A 20124-nucleotide genomic window follows, 5' to 3' on the forward strand; every position below is an offset into this window, starting at 1 on the left:
ACCAGACACAAGGTGCAGGGGCTCGGGCCCCGCATTGCCCTGGAGTCCAGGGTCTGCTTAGCAGCAAGACAGTCCGCAGCAAGGCACCTGCCCCTTCTTTGTCCTGATGGCAACTCCTGGAGGGCTCTTTGAGGGGCAGAGAAGCGAGGGAAGTTGCTCATCATCAATCCAATGAAACTACGCAAAGAGCAGAGGCCGTGTCTGTCCTCAGGGTCTTAGATGAGTGTGGGTGATCACAAGTCTGCTCGGAGGAGGGGTGAGTAAGCACACCTCTGGATGTTGTTCATAATATTTATTTTGGAAAAATATTTTAAAAAGGAATTTCTTCATTAACAAAACAGTAAAAAACTCAAATAACATTTGCACAATATTCCATAAATACATTTATATACAAAAAAATATAGTCACATTGACCCGAAGTGCCTTTGTACATATTTACCAAAAATTTAAATTATAAAAAATGAACATCACAAAATACTCAAGCTTTACAGATATCATGAAAAATATTTTTACAAGTCCAAAAAATAACGCACATTTTTTCCACCTAGAAAAACACATTTTAGTATAAAAAAGGACAATAAAGGCAGTGTTTGTGATTCTAATTCAAGAGAAGACTGGCTCATAAGAATCCAAAATATACACTTCAGGCAGTGCGTGCTTCTTACGTAGTGATCAGGTCCATTCATTTAAATATATATTTTTAAAAGCAACTGTCCATAGTGCAATGGAAACGTCCTAGAGGCACAGCAGCGGCCGCGGGAGCACCCACTGCGCCCAGCAGGAAGAGGACCTAGCTTCCAGCAGCAGTCAGGAGCACGTCCGCTCCTCCCAGCAGCATCGTCGGGGCCGACACCTCGGAAGTTCCTTGTTCTGGAGAAACGGAACTCGCCCCACCGCCTCCACGTCACACCTAGAGGGCCCAGGAGAAAGGGGAGGTCAGCGCCGGCCAGAGGCCCAGTTCTGGCTCCCCGGCTGCAGGCGGGCCCCGAAAGCCCGCTCTGACCTCAGTGGCGATGACACACTCGTCCTGCTCCTCGGATATGACGTACACTGACTGGTATTTTGTGTCTTTTGAAGCAGAGTACCCAGAGTCCGGCCTTTTTCTCTCAGACGCTTCTCCCCTGGAGGGAAAATGACAGAGCCACAGTCAGCACAGGAGAACAGCTTGAACAGGAAAATGACCAGATCCTGGAGGAACACACCCGGCTGGTCCCCCTGCCCAGTCTGTCCTGTCCATCCCTTAGGTGGCAGGGCGCCCTCCCCGGCTGGTCCCCCTGCCAGTCTGTCCTGCACGCCCCTCGGGTGTCGGGGCGCCCTCCCCAGCTGGTCCCCCTGCCCAGTCTGTCCTGCACGCCCCTCGGGTGTCAGGGCGCCTTCCCTGGCTGGTCCTCTTGCCCAGTCTGTCCTGTCCATCCCTTAGGTGGCAGGGCGCCCTCCCCGGCTGGTCCCCCTGCCAGTCTGTCCTGTTCATCCCTTGGGTGGCAGGGCGCCCTCCCTGGCTGGTCCCCCTGCCCAGTCTGTCCTGCACACCCCTCGGGTGTTGGGGCGCCCTCCCCGGCAGGTCCCCCTGCCCAGCCTGTTCTGCACACCCCTCGGGTGTCAGGGCACCCTCCCCAGCTGGTCCCCCTGCCCAGTCTGTCCTGTCCATCCCTCGGGTGTCGGGGCGCCCTCTCCAGCTGGCCCCCTGCCCAGTCTGTCCTGTCCATCCCTCGGGTGTCGGGGCGCCCTCTCCGGCTGGTCCCCCTGGCCGGCCTGTCCTGTCCATCTCTCGGGTGTCGGGGCGCCCTCCCTGGCTGGTCCCCCTGCCCAGCCTGTCCTTCACACCCCTCGGGTGTCGGGGCGCCCTCCCTGGTTGGTCCCCCTGGCCGGCCTGTCCTGTCCATCTCTTGGGTGTCGGGGCGCCCTCCTCGGCTGGTCCCCCTGCCCAGTCTGTCCTGTCCATCCCTCGGGTGTCGGGGCGCCCTCTCCGGCTGGCCCCCTGCCCAGTCTGTCCTGCACACCCCTTGGGTGTCGGGGCGCCCTCCCTGGCTGGTCCCCCTGCCCAGTCTGTCCTGTCCATCCCTCGGGTGTTGGGGCACCCTCCCCGGCTGGTCCCCCTGCCCAGCCTGTCCTGCACACCCCTCGGGTGTCGGGGCACCCTCCCCGGCTGGTCCCCCTGGCCGGTCCCCCTGGCCGGCCTGTCCTGTCCATCCCTCAGGTGTCGGGGCGCCCTCCCTGGCTGGTCCCCCTGGCCGGCTGGCCTTCCCACATGCCCCCTCCAGACCAAAGCACTCACCCTCTGAGTGTCGGGGTGCCCTTCTCCTCCCCGGTAGAGCCCTGGGACTGGCACTTGGCATCGCGCTTGCCGTGGGGGTCTGCCGTGGCTGCAGCACCCTTGAGGCCCTGCAGCAGGTTGTAGCCCACGGCGGGGTCTCGAGCCTTGAGGCCATTTTTCTCCGCACTGGGCTCTGCGTGGAAGTCTGCCTTCTTGTTGGTGTTCTTGATCTGCGTGGTCCCGATGACGCTGACAGAGATGTCCTTCTCCCGCTGGCGGTTGGCCAGGTTGTTCATGGTCTCCGTCTCCCCCCGGCATGGGTCTGCAGGGGGCCGGCGCTTCTGCAGCCTCAGCCGCACGCAGACCACCGTGGCGGCGCAGCCCAGCAGCAGCGTGAGGACCAGCACCACGCCCGCCCCGACGGCCACCCAGGGGAACGGGCCGGCCTGGCCCTCCACGTACTTCTCCGTGAGGTCCACCACCACGGGGCCCGGGGCCGGCTCGGGGAGCAGGAACTGGCAGTTGGGGCCCCCGTAGCCCTGGGCGCACTCACACAGGTAGCGGGAGGCCCGCTCGTGGCAGGTGGCCCCGTTGTGACAGGGCGCGTGCTCACACCTGCTGACGGGGGCACTGCAGTTCCTGCCCGTGTACCCGGGGGGGCAGGTGCAGGAGTACTCGTTCACGCCGTCCCGGCAGGTGCCCCCGTGGGCACACGGGGAGGAGGCACAGTCGTCCACGTTGTCGTCACAGTGCCTCCCGGAGAAGCCGGCCCGGCAGCGGCAGATGTAAGCATCCCCGAGGTCCACGCACTGTGCACCTGGGACACAGACAGGGCAGCAGCTTGTCACCCAGGAAACATCCTAAAGCATCTGCTGCCCCTGCCACCGTGCCACACACCAGAGCAGAGACACAGGGCGGACCAGACAGAGGCCAGCACTAAGGCAAGCATCACATGCCAGCCCAAGGCAGGGGTGGGCAGGGGGCGGGGTTCTGGCCCAAACCTGCAAATTACATAAAAAATACAGGCTGACACCTCCTGACATGCCCCAAGCAAAGCGCTTTGCCTGCACTGCTGAATTCATCTTCACAGCAAGCCAGCAGAGGACCCAGCTCACAGGTTAGGAAACCAAGGCTTAGAGAGGATGATGCGCTTGCAGTGGTTTCAGTTAGTGAAGAGCAAGAATTGAAACAGTAAGAAAGAGAAAAGAAAAAAGGCAGGGAGGGGGCTAGGGAGGAGTCTTTGTCCTTCCAGAGCCAAGCCCGCTAACCCTCCCTATTTTCCCCTCTAAAGATGAAGCATCCAATGCTCTATTGGTTCAATGGCTGGAAATAAACAGGAGAACTTGACCCCAGGACTGCCTGGAGAGCACGCGGAGAGCAAAGCAAGGCGGTTCCTCTCTTGTCCACGGTCACGTCCAGCGCAGACGCGCCCCAGATGGTCCAGGCTGTCTGGGCCCAGCTTCCCCCGCCCATGAGTTTTCGTGCGGCATCCCGCCCACTCGTGGAGACCGTGCAGCCTCACGCCAGCCGGCTCTGCTGGTGACCGAGCGGACGTGGGCTGGCCCCCAAACATGCAGCGGCTGGGCTGGCGCAAGGGCGGACCCACTGACACCGAGGTGCCACAGGACCGCAAGCGAGTCACTGCATCTCCGCCTGAGCCGGTCCTGCAGGGAGGGAGCACGCCTCCCTGCCGTTCTCGTTCCCTGGGTGTTTCCAGACTCAAGGGTAAGACTTCTGTGAAGTTTCTCATTGTTCAGACAAAAGGGCTTCTGAGACTCAAGGCAGCTCAGCTTGAAACTAAACCCACATGCTTTTCATCAATGTGGACCCCCAGACAAAGTCACAGGTGGATCAGGCGGCCCCCTTACCATTGGAACAAGGCGAGGAACTGCAGGAATCCATCTTCTTCTCACAGTTAAAGCCAGAGAAGCCCCCAGGGCAGCGGCAGGTGTACCCTCCCTCGGGGTTGTCGGAGCACCGGCCCCCATTGAAGCAGGGGCCGTCGGCACACACCATGGCACTCAGCTCGCAGATCCTGCCATAGAAGCCAGGTGGGCAGGTGCAGGAGTAGCTGTTCTCAAGGTCCTGAGTAATGGAGAAGACGAAGAAAGCTTTCCTAGTCGCTCCCAAGGACCCACACAGTCTGCCTCAAACCAGGGCTCCTCGTTCGGCGGGAGAGCCTGCGGCGGCTGGACTCACCGTGCAGCTCCCTCCGTTCCTGCAAGGCCCGGCGCTGCACTCGTCCACCTCTGTCTCACAGTTGGCCCCCGTGTAGCCAGGCCGGCAAGAGCACGTGTAGCTCCCTTGGCCTGTGTTGGTGCAGGTGGCCCCGTTCCTGCAGGGCTTATGGTGCGTGCAGTAGTTGAGGTCTGCAAGAGTGGAGACGGGGAGAGGAGGAGAGATGCGGGAGACGTCCTCGCCTGTGACCGAGCCCAGGCAGGCAGGCTGCGGGGGCGGAAGCTTACCCTGGTTGCAGAAAAGGCCCCCCCAGCCTTCCTGGCAGTTGCATTGCCAGGGCTGCTGGCAGGTGCCGTGGAGACAGCCCGGGTACCGAATGCATTGGTCGCAGTACCGGCCCTGCCAGCCCACTCTGCACCTTAGGAGAAAGGACGGTCAGTGGATGCGCTGCTGCTGGGTTTACAGCAACACCTTCCCCGAGCACAAGACATCACCTCCAACAGCACCAGCCCTGCGGTCCTCACAGAGGACCTTTAAACCCCAGGGCAGCTCCGTCCTGCCTCGGAGGGCGTGACTGCGGGCTGTCCTCGGGACCTTTAAACCCCAAGGATACCTCTGTCCTGCCTCAGAGGGTCTGACTCTGGGCATGAGGGTCAACCAGGGCAGCATCTCTAGGTGATTCTAACCTACTAAACACTCTCCTTTTCTCTTCCAATTCTTTTAAAACCTCATCTGTAAGTTCCACAGCCACTGAGTAGCTTAGGTGAATGACCACCTTGATCCAACAACTGTCCAGGTATGTATTAAGTAGAAACACCAGAAAAACAGCTCCCCTACCCCGCAAAGAGCTAATCTTACCTGAGTTTTTCAAAGGATCATCTAGAGACACTTTGCTAATATACTAGGTGTAAAAAGACCACAAGAAAAAGAAAGAAAAAAGCAACTTTTGCAAACTTACTTGCATTCGCCTGGCTTGTCACAAAACCCATGCTGCTCATCGCACCCTGGCAAACAGATGGCTGCAGGAGGAAAAGGCACAGGGTCAAGCCCACCAGAGTGCTTCCAGCATGAGGGGGCTACGAGCCGTGCCCAGCGAGCCGGTGAGCCCGCAGGCCCTGGCATCGGACTTTACTCAGCTGAGAGGAGCATTCTTCTTAACACAGCAGCTCAAGGACAAAAGAGCGCGGAAGCCCCCACCCCCACAGGCCCCTTTTCTTCTAAGAGAGGGTCAGAAGTCCTTCCCCCTCCTCCTCCCCCACTTCCCAATTCTGTGCACAAAGCTCCACCTCTTAATACCCAGAAAGTGTGTGTGTAGATAAGGGTGGACAGCTGGTATGCAGAGTACCAGGGCAAGACAGCTGCTCTATTGTCTGTTCTCTCCCAGCAGCTGCCCCAGTGCTACAATACCGGCCTCCCCCACACCCCATGCCCCCACCCTCACACACACCCCTAGCATGTACACACACACACACACACACACACACACACACACACACGCACGCACGCGCACGCGCACGTGCACCCTTTCCACCAATGGGAACAGGCGTGCGTCCCAGCCGCCTATCCCTGGAGAGATCTAATCGATGGCACGCGCGAGCTGGGGGCAGGGAGAGACTCCAGTGTTTGAATAAGAAGAAAAAAGTTTAAGTTTATGGCTACCCCACAGCGAAGGAGAGGGCGGGTAGCCAGGAGGGAGGCAGCAGGCAAGCCTGAGGTCCCGGAGGCGGGGGCCTGGAGGCTGAGGCTCCGGGCTGGCTTCCTTCTCCTGGCAAGGAGACTCATTAACGAGCCGCCCCACAAGTTTTCAGGACAACAGAACCAGCTCGGGCCAAGGCGAGCTCAAAGGAGCCGAAAGCTGAGCGGGCTGAGCAACCGTGACGCTGGAGGCAGGACCAAATCAGAACTGTGAAAGTGCACCTCCCAGCGAGAGGTTCTGTCCTACAGGAGAGGGTTCCTGGGCTCTGGGCAGGAGAAAAAAGCCCTGGGGTTTCCGGGGGGCTCCCCACCTGACTCTGGGGAGACCTGGAGTGAGGGGGGGCAGTGAGGCATGTGGGGTGCAGTTGAATAGGCCCCGGTGCCAGCCGGGTCCGCAGCCCTCCCACAGCCTGCACCTGTGAGGACACAGGGCTGTGGGCGGGCAGGGCCGGAGTCACTCGTATGAAGGTGTTTCCTTCCCGGGCAGGGCGTTCTGTGAGCACCCCCACAGCAGGGCAAGCGGGCCCCTCCCCAGCCAGAGCTGGCAGACTCACGTCCCGCACAAGTGAAACCGTCACAAACAGTGGGATGTTTTTAAATATACTGGCTCTGCAGAGAGGCCGAGCGCACCAACTCTGGAGAGAATGAAGCACTCTTCAATGAGATGCTGTCTCGCAAAGAGAACTCCTTTGGTAAAAGCATGCCCTGCACACAGCCTCCTCTCTGTTCCTCCCTTCCTTCCTCCCTCCCTTCCCTTTGGCTTACTTCCTGACCCCTGGCCCTGTGTCCAAAATCCTCCCTGATTAAGAAAGGCAGCTTCCCATTGCGGAAGTTACAACGTCTGAGTCGACCCCAACCCGCCTCTGGCTGACTGTGAGGTCTCAGCTAATCTCTCTGGCTCTCTGGCCCAGTTTCCCCCCTCCAAGAACGTCTCCCTGGGGCTAAAATCACAGGATCCCAGCAGCCCCGAGAATATGCTCAGGAGTGCAGGCCTGCGGGAGCAAGCTGAGGGCGGTGGCCTCCCTCCCCCGGGACTCACGCTCTGTGCAGTACTGGCCCTTCCAGCCAGGGTTGCAGACTTTCTCCCCTCTCTCCCCGCAGGTGAAGTGGCCGAAGGCGTCATCTCGGGGGCGGCAGAAGACGGAGCAGCCTTCCCCGAAGTAGTGCTCATCACATACAAAGCGATAGGAGTACTTGAGGTCTGTGCGGCCACTGCTGTGCAGGTCCTGGGACCACTCCTCGCCAACCGTCAGGTGCCTCTGCGTGGCCAGGCGGCTGATAAGTCTTTCTGGGTTCTCTGCAGAAAGAGAATGCCCCGCTGGTTCCAACCAAGAAGCTCGAGGCTTGGGGAATTGGGGAGAAGGAAAGGAGGCCAGGCAGGGAGGCTTAACCTTCTCCTGGACCTCCCAGAGGAGCTGGCAGGATGAAAGGTGTAGACACTTGTTTCCAGGAAGATTTGAAGTCAAATACATACTAACTAGGGAAGCAGTTCACATAGTTTGGGAGTTTGGGGGGATTGTTTTTACCTGTTGCAAGGTCATCAGGAGAATCTGTGTGGAGAGCTTCAATGATCAGAGAGAAGGTTCCCTGGAGGAAGGACGGAAAAACAGAAGACAAACCAGAACTGTTTACAAAAGAATCAAAGGATTTCGGGCAACCCAGTGGCTGCAGATTCGTGTGCGGCATGTCCTGGGGAGGGTCTGTGTACCTCTCTTGCCTGATTTCACTTTCCTTAAGGATATGGAACAACTTTCAAGAGTGGTTTCCTGACATGTTTTTTTCAGCCTGTTAATACAGGATATCGCGTTTGAAAGAAAGAAGGAAGACCGGCGGACCAGGCGGGGCTGCAGGGGCTTGTGTGCAGTCTTCTGGGGAAGGAGCCAGGGAGAGGCGCTGGGGGCTGCCAGGCTGCGAGGGCGACTGACAACCAACCGGTCCAGGAGCTGCGGAACTGGGACTCTCCCACGTGAAGGGGTTCTTTCAGCTACGCGGCTCGGCGCACAAACCGGATACGGCTATGTCCTGGGTCCTCGGCCTCTCCACCTCTCTCTACCCTCGCTGTCACCCCGCGCACCACCCCTTCGCCGCTGCCACCGCCTGTAAGTCACCCGGGCGTGGAGACGGTGCCCCAGGGCCCCGCAGAGCGTGGCGCCTACCGGCCCGGTTCCCCCTCCCGCCCTGCGCCCCCCACCCTGCGCCCCCGCCGCGCCCCGGCCTCTCGGCCCTCCCCGCCCTCCCCGCGCCCGCAGGTGCGGCGCTCACCGGCCAGGTGAAGCCAAAGGGGAAGCGGATGGGGTTGCTGAAGGCAGGGTCCGCGCCCGCGCCGTCTGGGAGGCTGAAGGAGTCGATGCCCAGCACTGGGGTGACGGCGCTGCCGTAGGTGCAGGGCGGCTCGGGGGACACGCTGGCCTGGTAGTGCTTGAGGCACACGCGGAAGAAGGTCCTGCAGGCGCACGGCGGCGGCCCCGCGCCCCCACGGCAGCAGTTGCGGTTCCCCAGCAGCCCCTTCTTGTTGACGAACTCCTGCAGCTTCAGCTCGAACACCCCGGAGCTCCAGACCTGCGGGCGAGGCGAGGGCGTGGGGCGCCTGGCGCGGGGAGCCCGCCCGGCCGCGTCCTGCCCTGGGCGCTGCCCCCCGCGCGGCCCGCTCCCTGGGGTCCCACCCCCCGAAGCCACAGGCCACCAGGGTGCCCGGCTGACAGTCCACCCGACGGCGCGGCCCCGGGGGCCCCGCGTGGCAGCTTACCTGGCACAGCAGGGCCGAGAGTACGGCGAGGGCCAGGGCGCACCGCCCGCCCATGATGCCCCGCCCGCGGCGCTGGCTCTCCTCGCGGCCCCCCGCCTTGTCCTCTGAAGTCGTCAGGGGACGCTGGAGGAGGAAGGTGTCCCCGGGAGCTCGGGCAGGAAAGCGCCGCCGCTCTGCCTTGGGCCGAGATAATCCGGACTTCTCTCCTGAAAGGTCCGGCTCCGGCTCTTTCGGAGGCCGAGGTTCCTTAGGTCCGCGGGGAGGCGACAGCGGCCCCGGGGATGCGCGAGAGAAAAAGGGGAGACTCTCCGGAAAGACAGCTCCTGCGCGGCAACTTTCGGTTTTCCCCTCTTTCTTCCAAAGCGCGAGTAGGTAGGGGTCGTCTGCTTCCTGGTTTTGTCTCAAGCTTGTTGGCAGGGGAAAAAAAAAAAAAGAAAGAAAGAAGGGAGAGAAAGCGTCCAGATATTCAGCCCGATTCCCAACGAGCTGCAGGGCTCCCCGCGAGTCCGTTTATCGAGCTGCGGTCTGGAAATCCCACGCGCGAGGCGGTAATCCGGGGCCGTGGAGCGGGAGCGGCCCGGCCGGCTCACTCGGGGGCGGCGGTCCCGGGAGCGCCCTGGACCCGAGTCTTTCCCGGGGACCCAGCCAATGCCATCCAGGTCAACGCCAGGGGTCCCAGACCAAGTCGAGGCGGAAGCTGCGCGCCGGGCTGTGCGTCCAGTGCGGCGCCGGCCGGGGTTCCGCGGGCGCGAAGGGGCTCGGGCTCTCCCGGCGCCGCCGCCTTATATCCCGCTGGCCGCCCGCATGGCTAATGAGATGCAAATGAGCAGCCCCCCAATCTGGCGAGAGCTGTCACAAAGGAGCCACTTTTCCAAACCCTCCTCTCAATGGATCGCCAAATGGTCAGTGAGCTGTAAAATGTGCAACCCTCCTCCCCGCCCCCACCCTCCCCGCCCCCGATCCTCCCCTGCCCCCGCCCCCAGCCCCCGCCGCCCGAAACGCACTCATTTACATTCCTGCAAAACGTTCACCGCAAGAATCCCGTCTGCGCCCGAGGCGGGTGCCGCCGCCCGGGCTCCTCGGCGCTGCCCTCCGGCCGCAGGCCCGCAGAGGCCCGGGCCGCGCGGGGGCCGCGCTGCGCCCCGGCCCGGCCGAGAGCCGCCCGGCGGGTGAGGCCGCGTCCGGCCTTGGGAACCCTCCGGTCGCCGCGGCGCCCGCCTCCGTCCCCTCTCCGGCCGCGGCCGGGTCCTGGGGGGGGGGGGGCGGGGAATTCGGAAGCCCAGTCCCCGGCGGGCCGCCCCTTCGCCCGGGCAACCTCTTCCTAAGGAGGAGTCTCCGGGGCGGGGGACCGGGGCGCAGGGAGGGGAGGGTGTGAGCTGTGGGCAGAGGGTGGCCAAAGGGCAGCGGCAGTTTCGGGAAGTTTGGAAAGCTCTGACACCCAGACGCCTCCCGGACAGCGACTCTGCGTCTGGAAACGCAGAGGTGAGCGCGGCGCCCTCGGGGACCCCGTTTCCTCGAGCTCGGGGTGTCCTCGCACGGGTCGGCCGCCGCTGGGGGCGGGGTCCGGGTAGCGCCGGGGATCCTGACGTCTCCAACCGCCGCCCCCCCCCTCCGCCCTCAACACACACACGCACCCTTCTGGGCGCGATTCGCGGCCTCCGCCACCTTTCCTGGGTCTCCGGCCCCTCTCTCCTGGGTATTCCCCCCTCGGCCTCCCTCTGCTTGGTAAAAAGTGAGTTTGGTGTGTGTCGTTCGCGTGGCTGTCATTAAGGCAGTCTGTTATTGTGCGCGGCTGAATCAGTGGCTCTTTGTGCGCTCAGCTGTATGGTAATGCGGACCGCACCTGCTCCCCGCACAATGCGGAGAGAAAGAGCTCCCCTCCGCGCGCGCGGCGGCCTCTGCAACAATGTCCGGCACATGTTCTAAAGCCTCTCCAGCCTGCCCGCCCCCAGCCCGCCACCTTCGCACAACCATCACCTTATTAGGTTTTTACACGTCCATCAGACACTAGAACTTTTCTTTTCTTTTTTTTTTTTTTTAAGGGAAATGAGTTTATTGGGAGGGCCGAGAACGCACGTTATCTCAAAATGCGCTAAGTTGCTTTCAAGCTTGCGGGCACAGTGCAGAATTAAGGTGGGGCAGGGACTCCCACTCTGGCATCCAGCCTCGCACAGGGCTCACGTTGAGGTCTCTATCCCACCCCTATCTGCTCCTCCTTCCATCTCCCTCACCCCCAACATCCGGGGCAGCGTCATCCAGGGTGAAATGTGTGAGCGTGGAGTAAAGGTCACGTTGATGAGCAGGGCAGCGCAGGGCGCCCGGTCACTACGGCCTCGGTAGAGGTGTGCTGCAGCCGGCTTATTGGTAGGGACTGCACTGTCCTGGCAAAATGTGACTTTCACTGAGGCAGATGTTGAGATCACAGTGACCACATAACCCTGGGGAGAGGGAAAATCCTCAAAGACCAAGTAATCAGCTGAAGTCCTCCATGCTCATCCCTTCAGCTGTTAGGCAACAGGCTCCCAAATACCTGTCAAGTTTCAGGACAGATTTTAGGTTTTCCACTGTTGCCAGAGAAGCAAAGAATTAATCAAAAGTAATGTAATCCAAGGCTGAGGTGAGAAAGGCAGGCTTGGACCCCGCCAGAACCCCCTACAGTTTGGCTCAGAACAAATGGAGACTTCAAACCTTCTTGTGGCCCCAGGACGGTGGCAATCCCAGTGTGGCCACCCGCTGGGGACTTTTTGAGGACTCACTGCATCACCACCGGGCTGGGCCAGCGCGAATCCTAATTTAATCTTGCCACCTAGTGTCAGCATCCTTTTTTCACTACATCCATGTTTCTTCTGAAAGCTAATTTCTCAGAACTCTGCTACCTAATGCATGGAAGCTGGTGTGTATACGTGACAGAGAGAGAGAGAGAGGAGAGGGTGAGAGAGGTGTGTAGGGAGAGCTGAGGGGGTTCCGGGAGCAGGAGGGGGCCAAAGAAAGGAACCTGAGATCGAAGTCCTCTATGCTTCCAGACTGAGAGTAGATTTCAGTAAGAAATGAAATATCAGGAACCTTTTAATTAGAAAATGGAAGTGAGAAACAGCCTCATTTGAATGACTGTTTAGAAAACTGGAAATAAAAAGTTCCACGCGCAAGGGCTTAAACCTTGGGGTGGGGGGAAGATTTGCCCCAAATCTTTAACAAACCCCCCTCAGTATCAAGTATTTGTTAAATTGACATGGCACAGATTTCTCGATTACAGCGGCAAAGCGGAACTGAAAGGCATCGTAAAATCCATCAGAATCCTGCCCAAAGCATTCATTCTTTCCAGCTTAATTTATGCCACGCGATTCTGTATCGGGGAAATCAAGCAGAAAGCCCTTTTCTTGTCCCTTCTCCTCCTCTTGCTCTTCTTTCCTCCACTTTCTTCCTCCCATTCTCTCTCCATCTTCTTCTCCTTCTCTCCCCCCCCCCATGTTGGTCACTCTCCCCCTCTTCCTTTCAAAGCGGAGCTAACGGGAGACTGTTTAACTTCAGTGTTTCTATAGGAGTCTGTTGTAGTTTAACTCCTGCACACCAGTAGCTGAGATGAACAAAAGAGAGACTCGAGGTCCAACTATTCACCCTTTCTTTGCTCTTTAATTTTCATTGATTGGGAAGACAAGGGGAGCCCTTAGGGATTCAGGCTGAAGGGGGATGACACGCCTTTAGACGCCATCAGCCCCCTAGCCAGCCATCTGCTCCGAACCAAATGGCGTTTTTTCACTCCCTAACTGCATGTCTGTATACTCCCGCAACTAAGCGCTCTGAACCCCCTAAATGCAGGAGGGAGCTTAAGCTTGACTATGTTAAATAGACTCGCCCCGTGTTGGCTGTAGCAACCAGATTCCCTCCTCCCCCACACTCCATAAATCCTCACCTAGCTCATTAGGAAAAAGCAGAAAACTTTCTTTTAAATACTTTTTGATGTCTCAGCAAATTTACTGTACAAAGTGAGGCTCATTAGGGCTTAGAAGGCACCCAATACATCAGACACAGGAGTGGAGAGAGGGATTTGCCGCCTGGTGTTGGTGTTTTATTTTTGCCAAGCATGCATAGCTTGTAGCCTGAATGACCCCAGTGACCAGGGTAGGCCCAGTTGTATAATCAGAACCACGGCTACAACAACTGCAACTGAGTGCTCTATTTGTTGGAGACCCTGATTATTTTACCCACCATTTTACTAGGCCTCATGGGAACAAAAGCTTGTGACCATCATTTTATCAAATTAAATATGCCATTCTCAGCAGTGTGTGACCTGACACTGTGGTCACCCAATCCTGTTTCCATCCCCTTTGCCCAAAGAAAGGTTCTGTTCTTGCGGTACATGTGTGGTGGAGGTTGTGGCTGGGGGAGGAGGGTCTGGGCAGATTGCAGTGAACAATGCCCAGAATAGGCTCCAGACTCTAAGCCAGCCCCAGGTTCAGTTTTCTGTGTAAACAAGTCTGGAGACTTGAGGGGGTTTGTGTTTTCTTAGGCCAACTGAATACTGTATACCCAACAGAGAAGTTCTCTTATTCCTAAGAAGAATTAGGGTCCTTGTTCAGAACAAGAAAATGAAAAACTTCCAGGCAGCAAATCTGGTGTTGATCAAACATGCCAGCTTACTTGAAAAAGAAGAAGATGATGAAGGGAACCTAAAGCAAGTTTATTAATTGGTATTAGTATCACATCTCCACCAACACACCCTCTGCCCAGTCTCCATCAGTCACAGGTTTGGAATCGTCCAGCCCTTAGGGAACAGAGAACTGGCCTGCTTGCTGGGCGTCCAGGGAGCTCTTACAGATATCTGCGTGTAAAACCTCACCCGTGCTGGGTTGCTGTTAGGGATATTTCCTTACTTCTTAAGGACTGAACCCCAGAGGCGCATGGACATTTACAAGACACACTGACTCGAATGTAGCACGGAGTTCGCACCTGATCACTCCGTTGCGTCTGGATCACTCTTCAGAAGATACACGGTAACCCGAGCGGTCCATTGGTCCACGGCGGGAAAGAGGGGCCGATCTAGTTTATACTTAGGCTCCCGGGCTTCCCTCTCGCTGAGGATAAAAATGTACGCGGCACACCCAGGGAGGCCCCGCAGCTCGGCCTCCCCTGCCCTCGCAGGAGCATTTCCCTCGGAGGAGGGGCAGCCCGCAGACACCCAGGACCACGACTTGTGGTCAGCAGGTTGGCGCGGGGCAGGGGCCACGAGAACCGGAGGACAGAGCCCAGGGAAAACCCAGTGGACTTGAGGCCTCCCCTCCGCCCGCCCTTCCACCCGCGGCGAGTGTGGAAGGACGGCCCGGCCACGTGGTCCGGAGCGGGGACCCCCATGCCCAGGGGCGCAGCGCAGGCCGGGGTTGCGGAGGCATGCGCTGGTTTGCATGAGAAAGGCGGTCGCGTGGCTCAGCTGGCGGCGCGGAGGCCGCTCCTCCGACCCCGGGATCATCTGCCCGGCGGTCCGCGCTCATCTCCATGACAAAGCGCTGTTTACCTGGCGCGGCTCCGGGCGCCTTTGTCCGGATCAGATGACCGCACAGCTGCTCCGCGCTCCCGCCCGAGCGGCCCCCGACTGAACGCGCGGGGCAGGCGCTCCGGAGGGCTGCCTGGAGGGAGTGCGGCGCCGGTGGGCGCTCCAGAGGGCGGCTTGGAGTGGGTGGCGGCGGCGGGCCGGGCACCCGCCGCAGGGGCATGCGCGCGGACTGGGAGGGCGAGGTCGACGGGCCAGACCTGGTCGCTGGGCGTGCGGCACGGGGGCGCACGCGGTCACCTGCACCGAGGCGCGGCCCCACCTGGGAGTCGCCGGCCCGAGGCCGTGTCAGACAATGCGGGTGGGAAAGGAAGGGCGGCGAGAGCGACCCGGGCCCGCCCGAGGTCTCGCTCCGGGACACGCCCCGCCTGGAGGTCGCGGGCACCTGTCGCCGGTCCCGGCCGCCGTCAATCACCGGCCAGCGGGGCGGGGCGCAGGCTGGGCCGGAACCGCCCGGACTCCGCCCCGCCCGCTTGTCCCCGGCGGACCCGAGCGGCTCCGCGCGGCTGCGCCGTCCTGCCCGGCCTCCCACCTCCTTTCTGCGAGCATCTGCCCGCAGAGGAACAGATGTGGGCACCTGCGGTGACAGGCCGCATATGTTCCATCCTATTCACAGGCATTCAGACGTGGCCACAATGAGCGGCCTTTGTGCGCACAGTCACTAAATATATTAATCTGCACTCCCCAGAGCACCGGGCTGTTTAATTTTTCACCAGCAATAACATCTGATCTAATCCTTAAATCGGCTCCCAAAAGCCCGCTCTCCCGCCCTCCTTTTTCTCCCCTTTCTCCCCACCCCCTCCCGAAAAACGTGTGAAGCTATTCAACCTTCCACCTGTTGCCTGCTGAACTGGGCGTGGGTTCCTGCATCGTCTGATGTCGGTCTGGGCTGGGGGTGGCGGTGGGGGGTGGGAGCTGGCGGGGAAGACTGTGCGGGAGACGCTGCTGGGCCACATGGGCACCGCCAGGGCACGAGTATTAGAGAAAATATAAACACAACTTGCGAGGGTGGCTCACGAATGTTGTGCAAACAAAGACCAATGACTATTAAACAGCCTTCAGCATATTCATCCTCTCTGTGGAAGCAACTTAAAAATGTACAAGTTCCGGTTTACCTTTTTGTTTATTAAACTCTAATAGTTATTGTAAACACCGGCCAATAGGCCACATAGCCAAAAGCGAACATACATCTCAGATGTGTGACTTAGATCCCTTTTAGCGATATTGCTGTGTGACTCTTTTATTTTAGCATCTCGCATTCTGTTCCGGTTTGTTTTCGGTCACAATGATTCCCTTAGTGCCATTGTGGGTGTCACAACGCAGAGGGACATCAGACTGTGAATGAAGACAGAGGCAGTTTAAACAAACGGACCTCTTTCTTTCCTTTCCCGTCCATTGTACTGCGAATGGGCCTTCTGCACTCTGCTGCTAGGAAACGGCTTTGGAAAGCCCTACTCCAGTAAATGGGCTGGAGAGAAAGGGACCCCAATAAACAGCCTAAGTATTGGAGAAAAAAGGGGGACAAATTTAGGCAAATGTTCTTTCACCTTCACATCAGTACATTTCCTAATCTCCAAATGTAAGACATACTTTCGAGCTTTTCAACAGTTTCCTTCCTTCTTGCCATTTTAATTCTTGCTCCCTCCCCTCCCCCCACCTCACAGGAAACGCGGAGTGGGGACAGCACTGGCTCACCATCGAGATCTGTTTTCAAAATTCTATTTTGTCGTAGGAAAATAGACTGGGGCCCAGGGCTGTTTCTCAATAATCATCACTAATGATAGTAAACTGCTCTCAAAAGGGATGCCTGGAGGTGTTGCCAGGTACATAGGGGCATGGTTGGTGAGTCTCAATACTTGAGGAACAATCATAAACTAGAACTTGTGCTTATGGTAGTTGGAACTGTTCCTATTAACATAGGTAGGATAATTGAAGCAAGAAATGTAGCTGTTTTCAGGTCAAATAACAGCTTGGGTACGTTAGGGAATGACCCACTACCACCACCTGCATTTCTCATGGGCTTAAACAAAGTCATAGGTCACCACTGAACCAGAGACAGTCAAGGCACAAGGGCAACCACTAACCAGCTTATCTCAATCACAGTTTACAGCTGGGGCTACTCTCAGACCCAAAGCACATGGCAATGAGAAGGCCAATTCAGTCATTTATTCACTCACCCACTCACCACTCAAGGGGCTGGAGGTCCAGAGTGAAATCAGACCTGCTTTCTGCCACTAGATGAATGGTACAAGGAGAGAAATGCTCCCTGGTCTTTAATTTTCAGAAAGTTTGTGTAGGATTAATGTCTTCAATGTTTGAATAGAATTCACCAGTTGAGACCACCAGGGTCTGGAATTTTCTTTGTTGGAATATTTTTACTTACAAATTCAACTTAATAAATATAGGGTTTAGAGATATAAAGTTACCCAGATTTTCTATTTGTTCTTTTGTCAGGTTTGGTAATTCATTTGGTTCAAGGAATTTTATCTCATCTAAATAGCTTCCTTTTAATCTCTTCAATGTTAGTAAATCTGTGATACCATCTTCCATCCTTAGTATGGGTAACCCATGTCTCCTTTCTATCATGATCAATTTAGCTAAAGGTTTATCAGTTTAACTGATCTTATCAAAGATGTCTTCAAGAATCTTCATCCTTCACTTCCTATTGCCTAATGTCTGAAAATAGTAATTTCATGTATTTTTATCTAGTTTTCTAGTTGCTTAGAGTAGAAGGAACAGTTCTGTAGGAATTATTCCTTCATGGACAGAAGCTGGAACAGTTACAGTACTTTGGGCTGTAGGTAACAGAAAACTCGAATTCAACATTCTTAACTGTAAGGAAAAGACTTCATCTCATAGGATAAGGAGGTCGAGTGGTCTGAGCTAATGTCTGGCTCCCCCACATCGTCAAGGCCCAGGGTACCGCCCATCTGTCGGCTCCACCTTTCCTGCCTTGCTGGCTTCCAACACGGAGGAGCTCTCTCTCGTGACCGCATGAAGCCTTTAGGGATCCAAGCAGTCATAAACAGACGTGAGGAGAGCCGGGAGAGGAAGTGACACTCTTTTTCAGCGGTAAAGCAATTCTATATTTAACGTCTATCACCCATGTAGAATTGTTTTCATAATCGTGGTCTTTTCTCTTGCCCCAATTTTTGGAAACATTTTACTCTTCTTTAACTTCTCCCTACTTTCAACCTCCAGTTTTTTTCTTCCTTTTTCCCGTTTTTCTCTTTTATGTAAATCCTTCATCCTCTGTTTTTAGACTCTCCCCAAACTGATAAATCTGATGTGTACAATAGGGCACAGGAAAGTGTTTATAGGTGGTATGATGCAGAAGGCGGGGAAAAGGATGCGAATAGTCACATGTAAATGTTTGTGCTCCTTTTACACTGATTTCTATGTACAATTCTTCTTTTAATATCCCAGGAAAGAGACTTGGAAGTAATCTTTGGCTTCTCCTCCCCTTCACTGTAATGTATTGTAGTCTTAAAAAATTTTAAGAAACTGTTAGAATTTAAACAGATTTGAGTAATAATTGTGCAACTTACTATCACTGTACATGCAACTTACTTTTTAAAACGTAATATATTTTCCTTTTATCAATGTAATATGCCTACAGATTTTAAAATTCAAATAGCACTTCTAGGGTTACAGTAAAAACACAGGAATTTCCCACACCATGCATTCCCACTCTCAATTTTCTCCTTCCTGTTTACCTCATAGCTATTTTGTTTGAAATTTACTCATATTTCTTTAAAAGAAACTTTCTAATACTGTATCTTTTTCAGTTGTGCACATTGTCTATAAACTTCCAACTCTAGAGACTGAAGGTTTAACGCTTCCACAGGATTTCCCAGACACACACAGTTATGAACCCACAGACGATCACCTCTCATTTTTTCAAAAACTTATAGCACCCTTTTCATTCAGTTCAGTTCAGTTGCTCAGTCATGTCTGACTCTTTGCGACCCCATGAACTGCAGCACGCCAGGCCTTCCTGTCCGTCACCAACTCCCGGAGTTTACCCAAATTCGGGTTCATCGAGTCAGTGATGCCATCCAGCCATCTCATCCTCTGCCGTCCCCTTCTCCTCCTGCCCTCGATCCTTCCCAGCATCAGGGTGTTTTCCAATGAGTCAGCTCTTCACATCAGGTGGCCAAAGTATTGGAGTTTCAGCTTCAAAATCAGTCCTACCAATGAACACCCAGGGCTGATCTCCTTTAGGATGGACTGGTTGGATCTCCTTGCAGTCCAAGGGACTCTCAAGAGTCCTCTCCAATACCACAGTTCAAAAGCATCAATTCTTTGGCACTCAGCTTTCTTTATAGTCCAACTCTCACATCCATAGATGACCACTGGAAAAACCATAGCCTTGACTAGACGGATCTTTGTTGACAAAGTAATGTCTCTGCTTTTTAATATTCTGTCTAGGTTGGTTATAACGTTCCTTCCAAGGAGTAAACGTCTTTTAATTTCATGGCTGCAATCACCATTACTTACCTCATTAAAATTATGGAATCATTATTCACAGCTGAGGCATATGCTATGATTACATTTTCTTCTTCGTACAATGTCTTTACTGGATTCAACAATTGCCTAATTTGCTTATTGACTTTTCTATGTATCTATTACATATTGTCACCAAACTCTGCAGATCTCCTCTTAAAATACTCAAACACCCCAGACATTCTATGGACTGACTTTTCCTGGAGATGTGTGTCTCGATTTTGTCCTGAGGTTTCCCACCTCTCTTCACTTGGATTCCCTACTGTTTGTATCCTAAATATTCCTTTTTCTTGGCCTCGTAAATTTTGGAGAGTATCCTCCAGCAGGTATCTGAGATAAAGTATTTGGTAGATAATATTTTTGAACTGTATACCTGAAAAAATCTTTACCCCCCACACTTATAACTAATATTTTTATTTTGAATAGAATTCCATGTTTTATTTTCTTCAGAATTTTGAAACTTAGTGCTCCACTGAATTTCAGTTTCCTGGAATTCTATTGAGACTTTCCATGCCATCCTGGTTTCCAATCCTTAAATGTACCCTGTTTTTCCTTAAGGAAATTCTTTAAGGTCCTTTGTCCCTGGTGTCCTGACATTTAGTGATGTGCCATCCTGTGAATCTTCATAGGTTTGTTGTGCTGGGCATTGCTGGGTCTCTTTCTTATGTTTTCCTCTTTCTCTATCTCTTTTTCTTTTTGTTCTATTATCCAAGAGTCATCATCAAATTTATCTTCTCTTTAATCAATTTTTAACATTTAAATTATTGCTTTTTAAAAAAATTCTCAAGAGCTCTTATTTTCTGAATGCTCTTTGATATACCTTTTCTTTTTCTTTCACTGATATATTATCTCCAAAAGCTGCAGATAATAAAGTTTTCAATATTTTTTCCTCTTTCAAATTTGTTTTTTCCTCTTTTTCCTTCCAGTCTTTCTCAAATGTCTGTTGACCCTTGATCATCTGTATTAGGAGGGAGGCAGCGGTGTTTATTTGAAGCTCTGTGGGGTAGAACCAAGTGCTGCTAAGTGAAGGACTGACAAGGGGCAATGAGAGGGAGCCTCGGTCGGCTTGCTGCCTCGGACTCCATACTCTGGCCCCATGTCTGCACTGTGTTTCCCGCTCCTAAAGTCTGGGGTGCCTGGCTGCTCCCTCACAACACCTGAATCCCTACCTCCATCTCTTTCCTAGGTTTGCTCTTTCTG

General features: G+C 55.3%; 1 protein-coding gene and 1 long non-coding RNA gene across 2 annotated transcripts; both read right to left on the reverse strand.

Moving 5' to 3' along the window:
* Positions 1-277: 277 nt before the first annotated feature.
* Positions 278-10625, reverse strand: DLL1 (delta like canonical Notch ligand 1). The gene is made up of 12 exons (XM_081529797.1): positions 10508-10625; positions 8874-9279; positions 8390-8686; positions 7654-7714; positions 7167-7424; positions 5391-5451; positions 4720-4850; positions 4454-4623; positions 4123-4339; positions 2276-3071; positions 1004-1121; positions 278-910 (listed from the first exon to the last, which is right to left on the reverse strand). Exons 2-12 carry the CDS (start codon positions 8925-8927, stop codon positions 905-907), a joined length of 2169 nt encoding a protein of 722 aa, XP_081385923.1. The 5' UTR covers positions 8928-9279; positions 10508-10625; the 3' UTR covers positions 278-904.
* Positions 10626-12245: 1620 nt separating this feature from the next.
* LOC145521342 (uncharacterized) lies at positions 12246-14767 on the reverse strand. Its single transcript, XR_014065327.1, has 2 exons — positions 14383-14767; positions 12246-13945 (listed from the first exon to the last, which is right to left on the reverse strand). It is a non-coding gene; the product is annotated as an uncharacterized LOC145521342 (long non-coding RNA).
* Between the last annotated feature and the right edge of the window lie 5357 nt (positions 14768-20124).

This window comes from Giraffa tippelskirchi, chromosome 9 (assembly GCF_054371585.1).
Source record: "Giraffa tippelskirchi isolate mGirTip1 chromosome 9, T2T-mGirTip1v1.2.pri, whole genome shotgun sequence".
Taxonomy (NCBI): domain Eukaryota; kingdom Metazoa; phylum Chordata; class Mammalia; order Artiodactyla; family Giraffidae; genus Giraffa; species Giraffa tippelskirchi.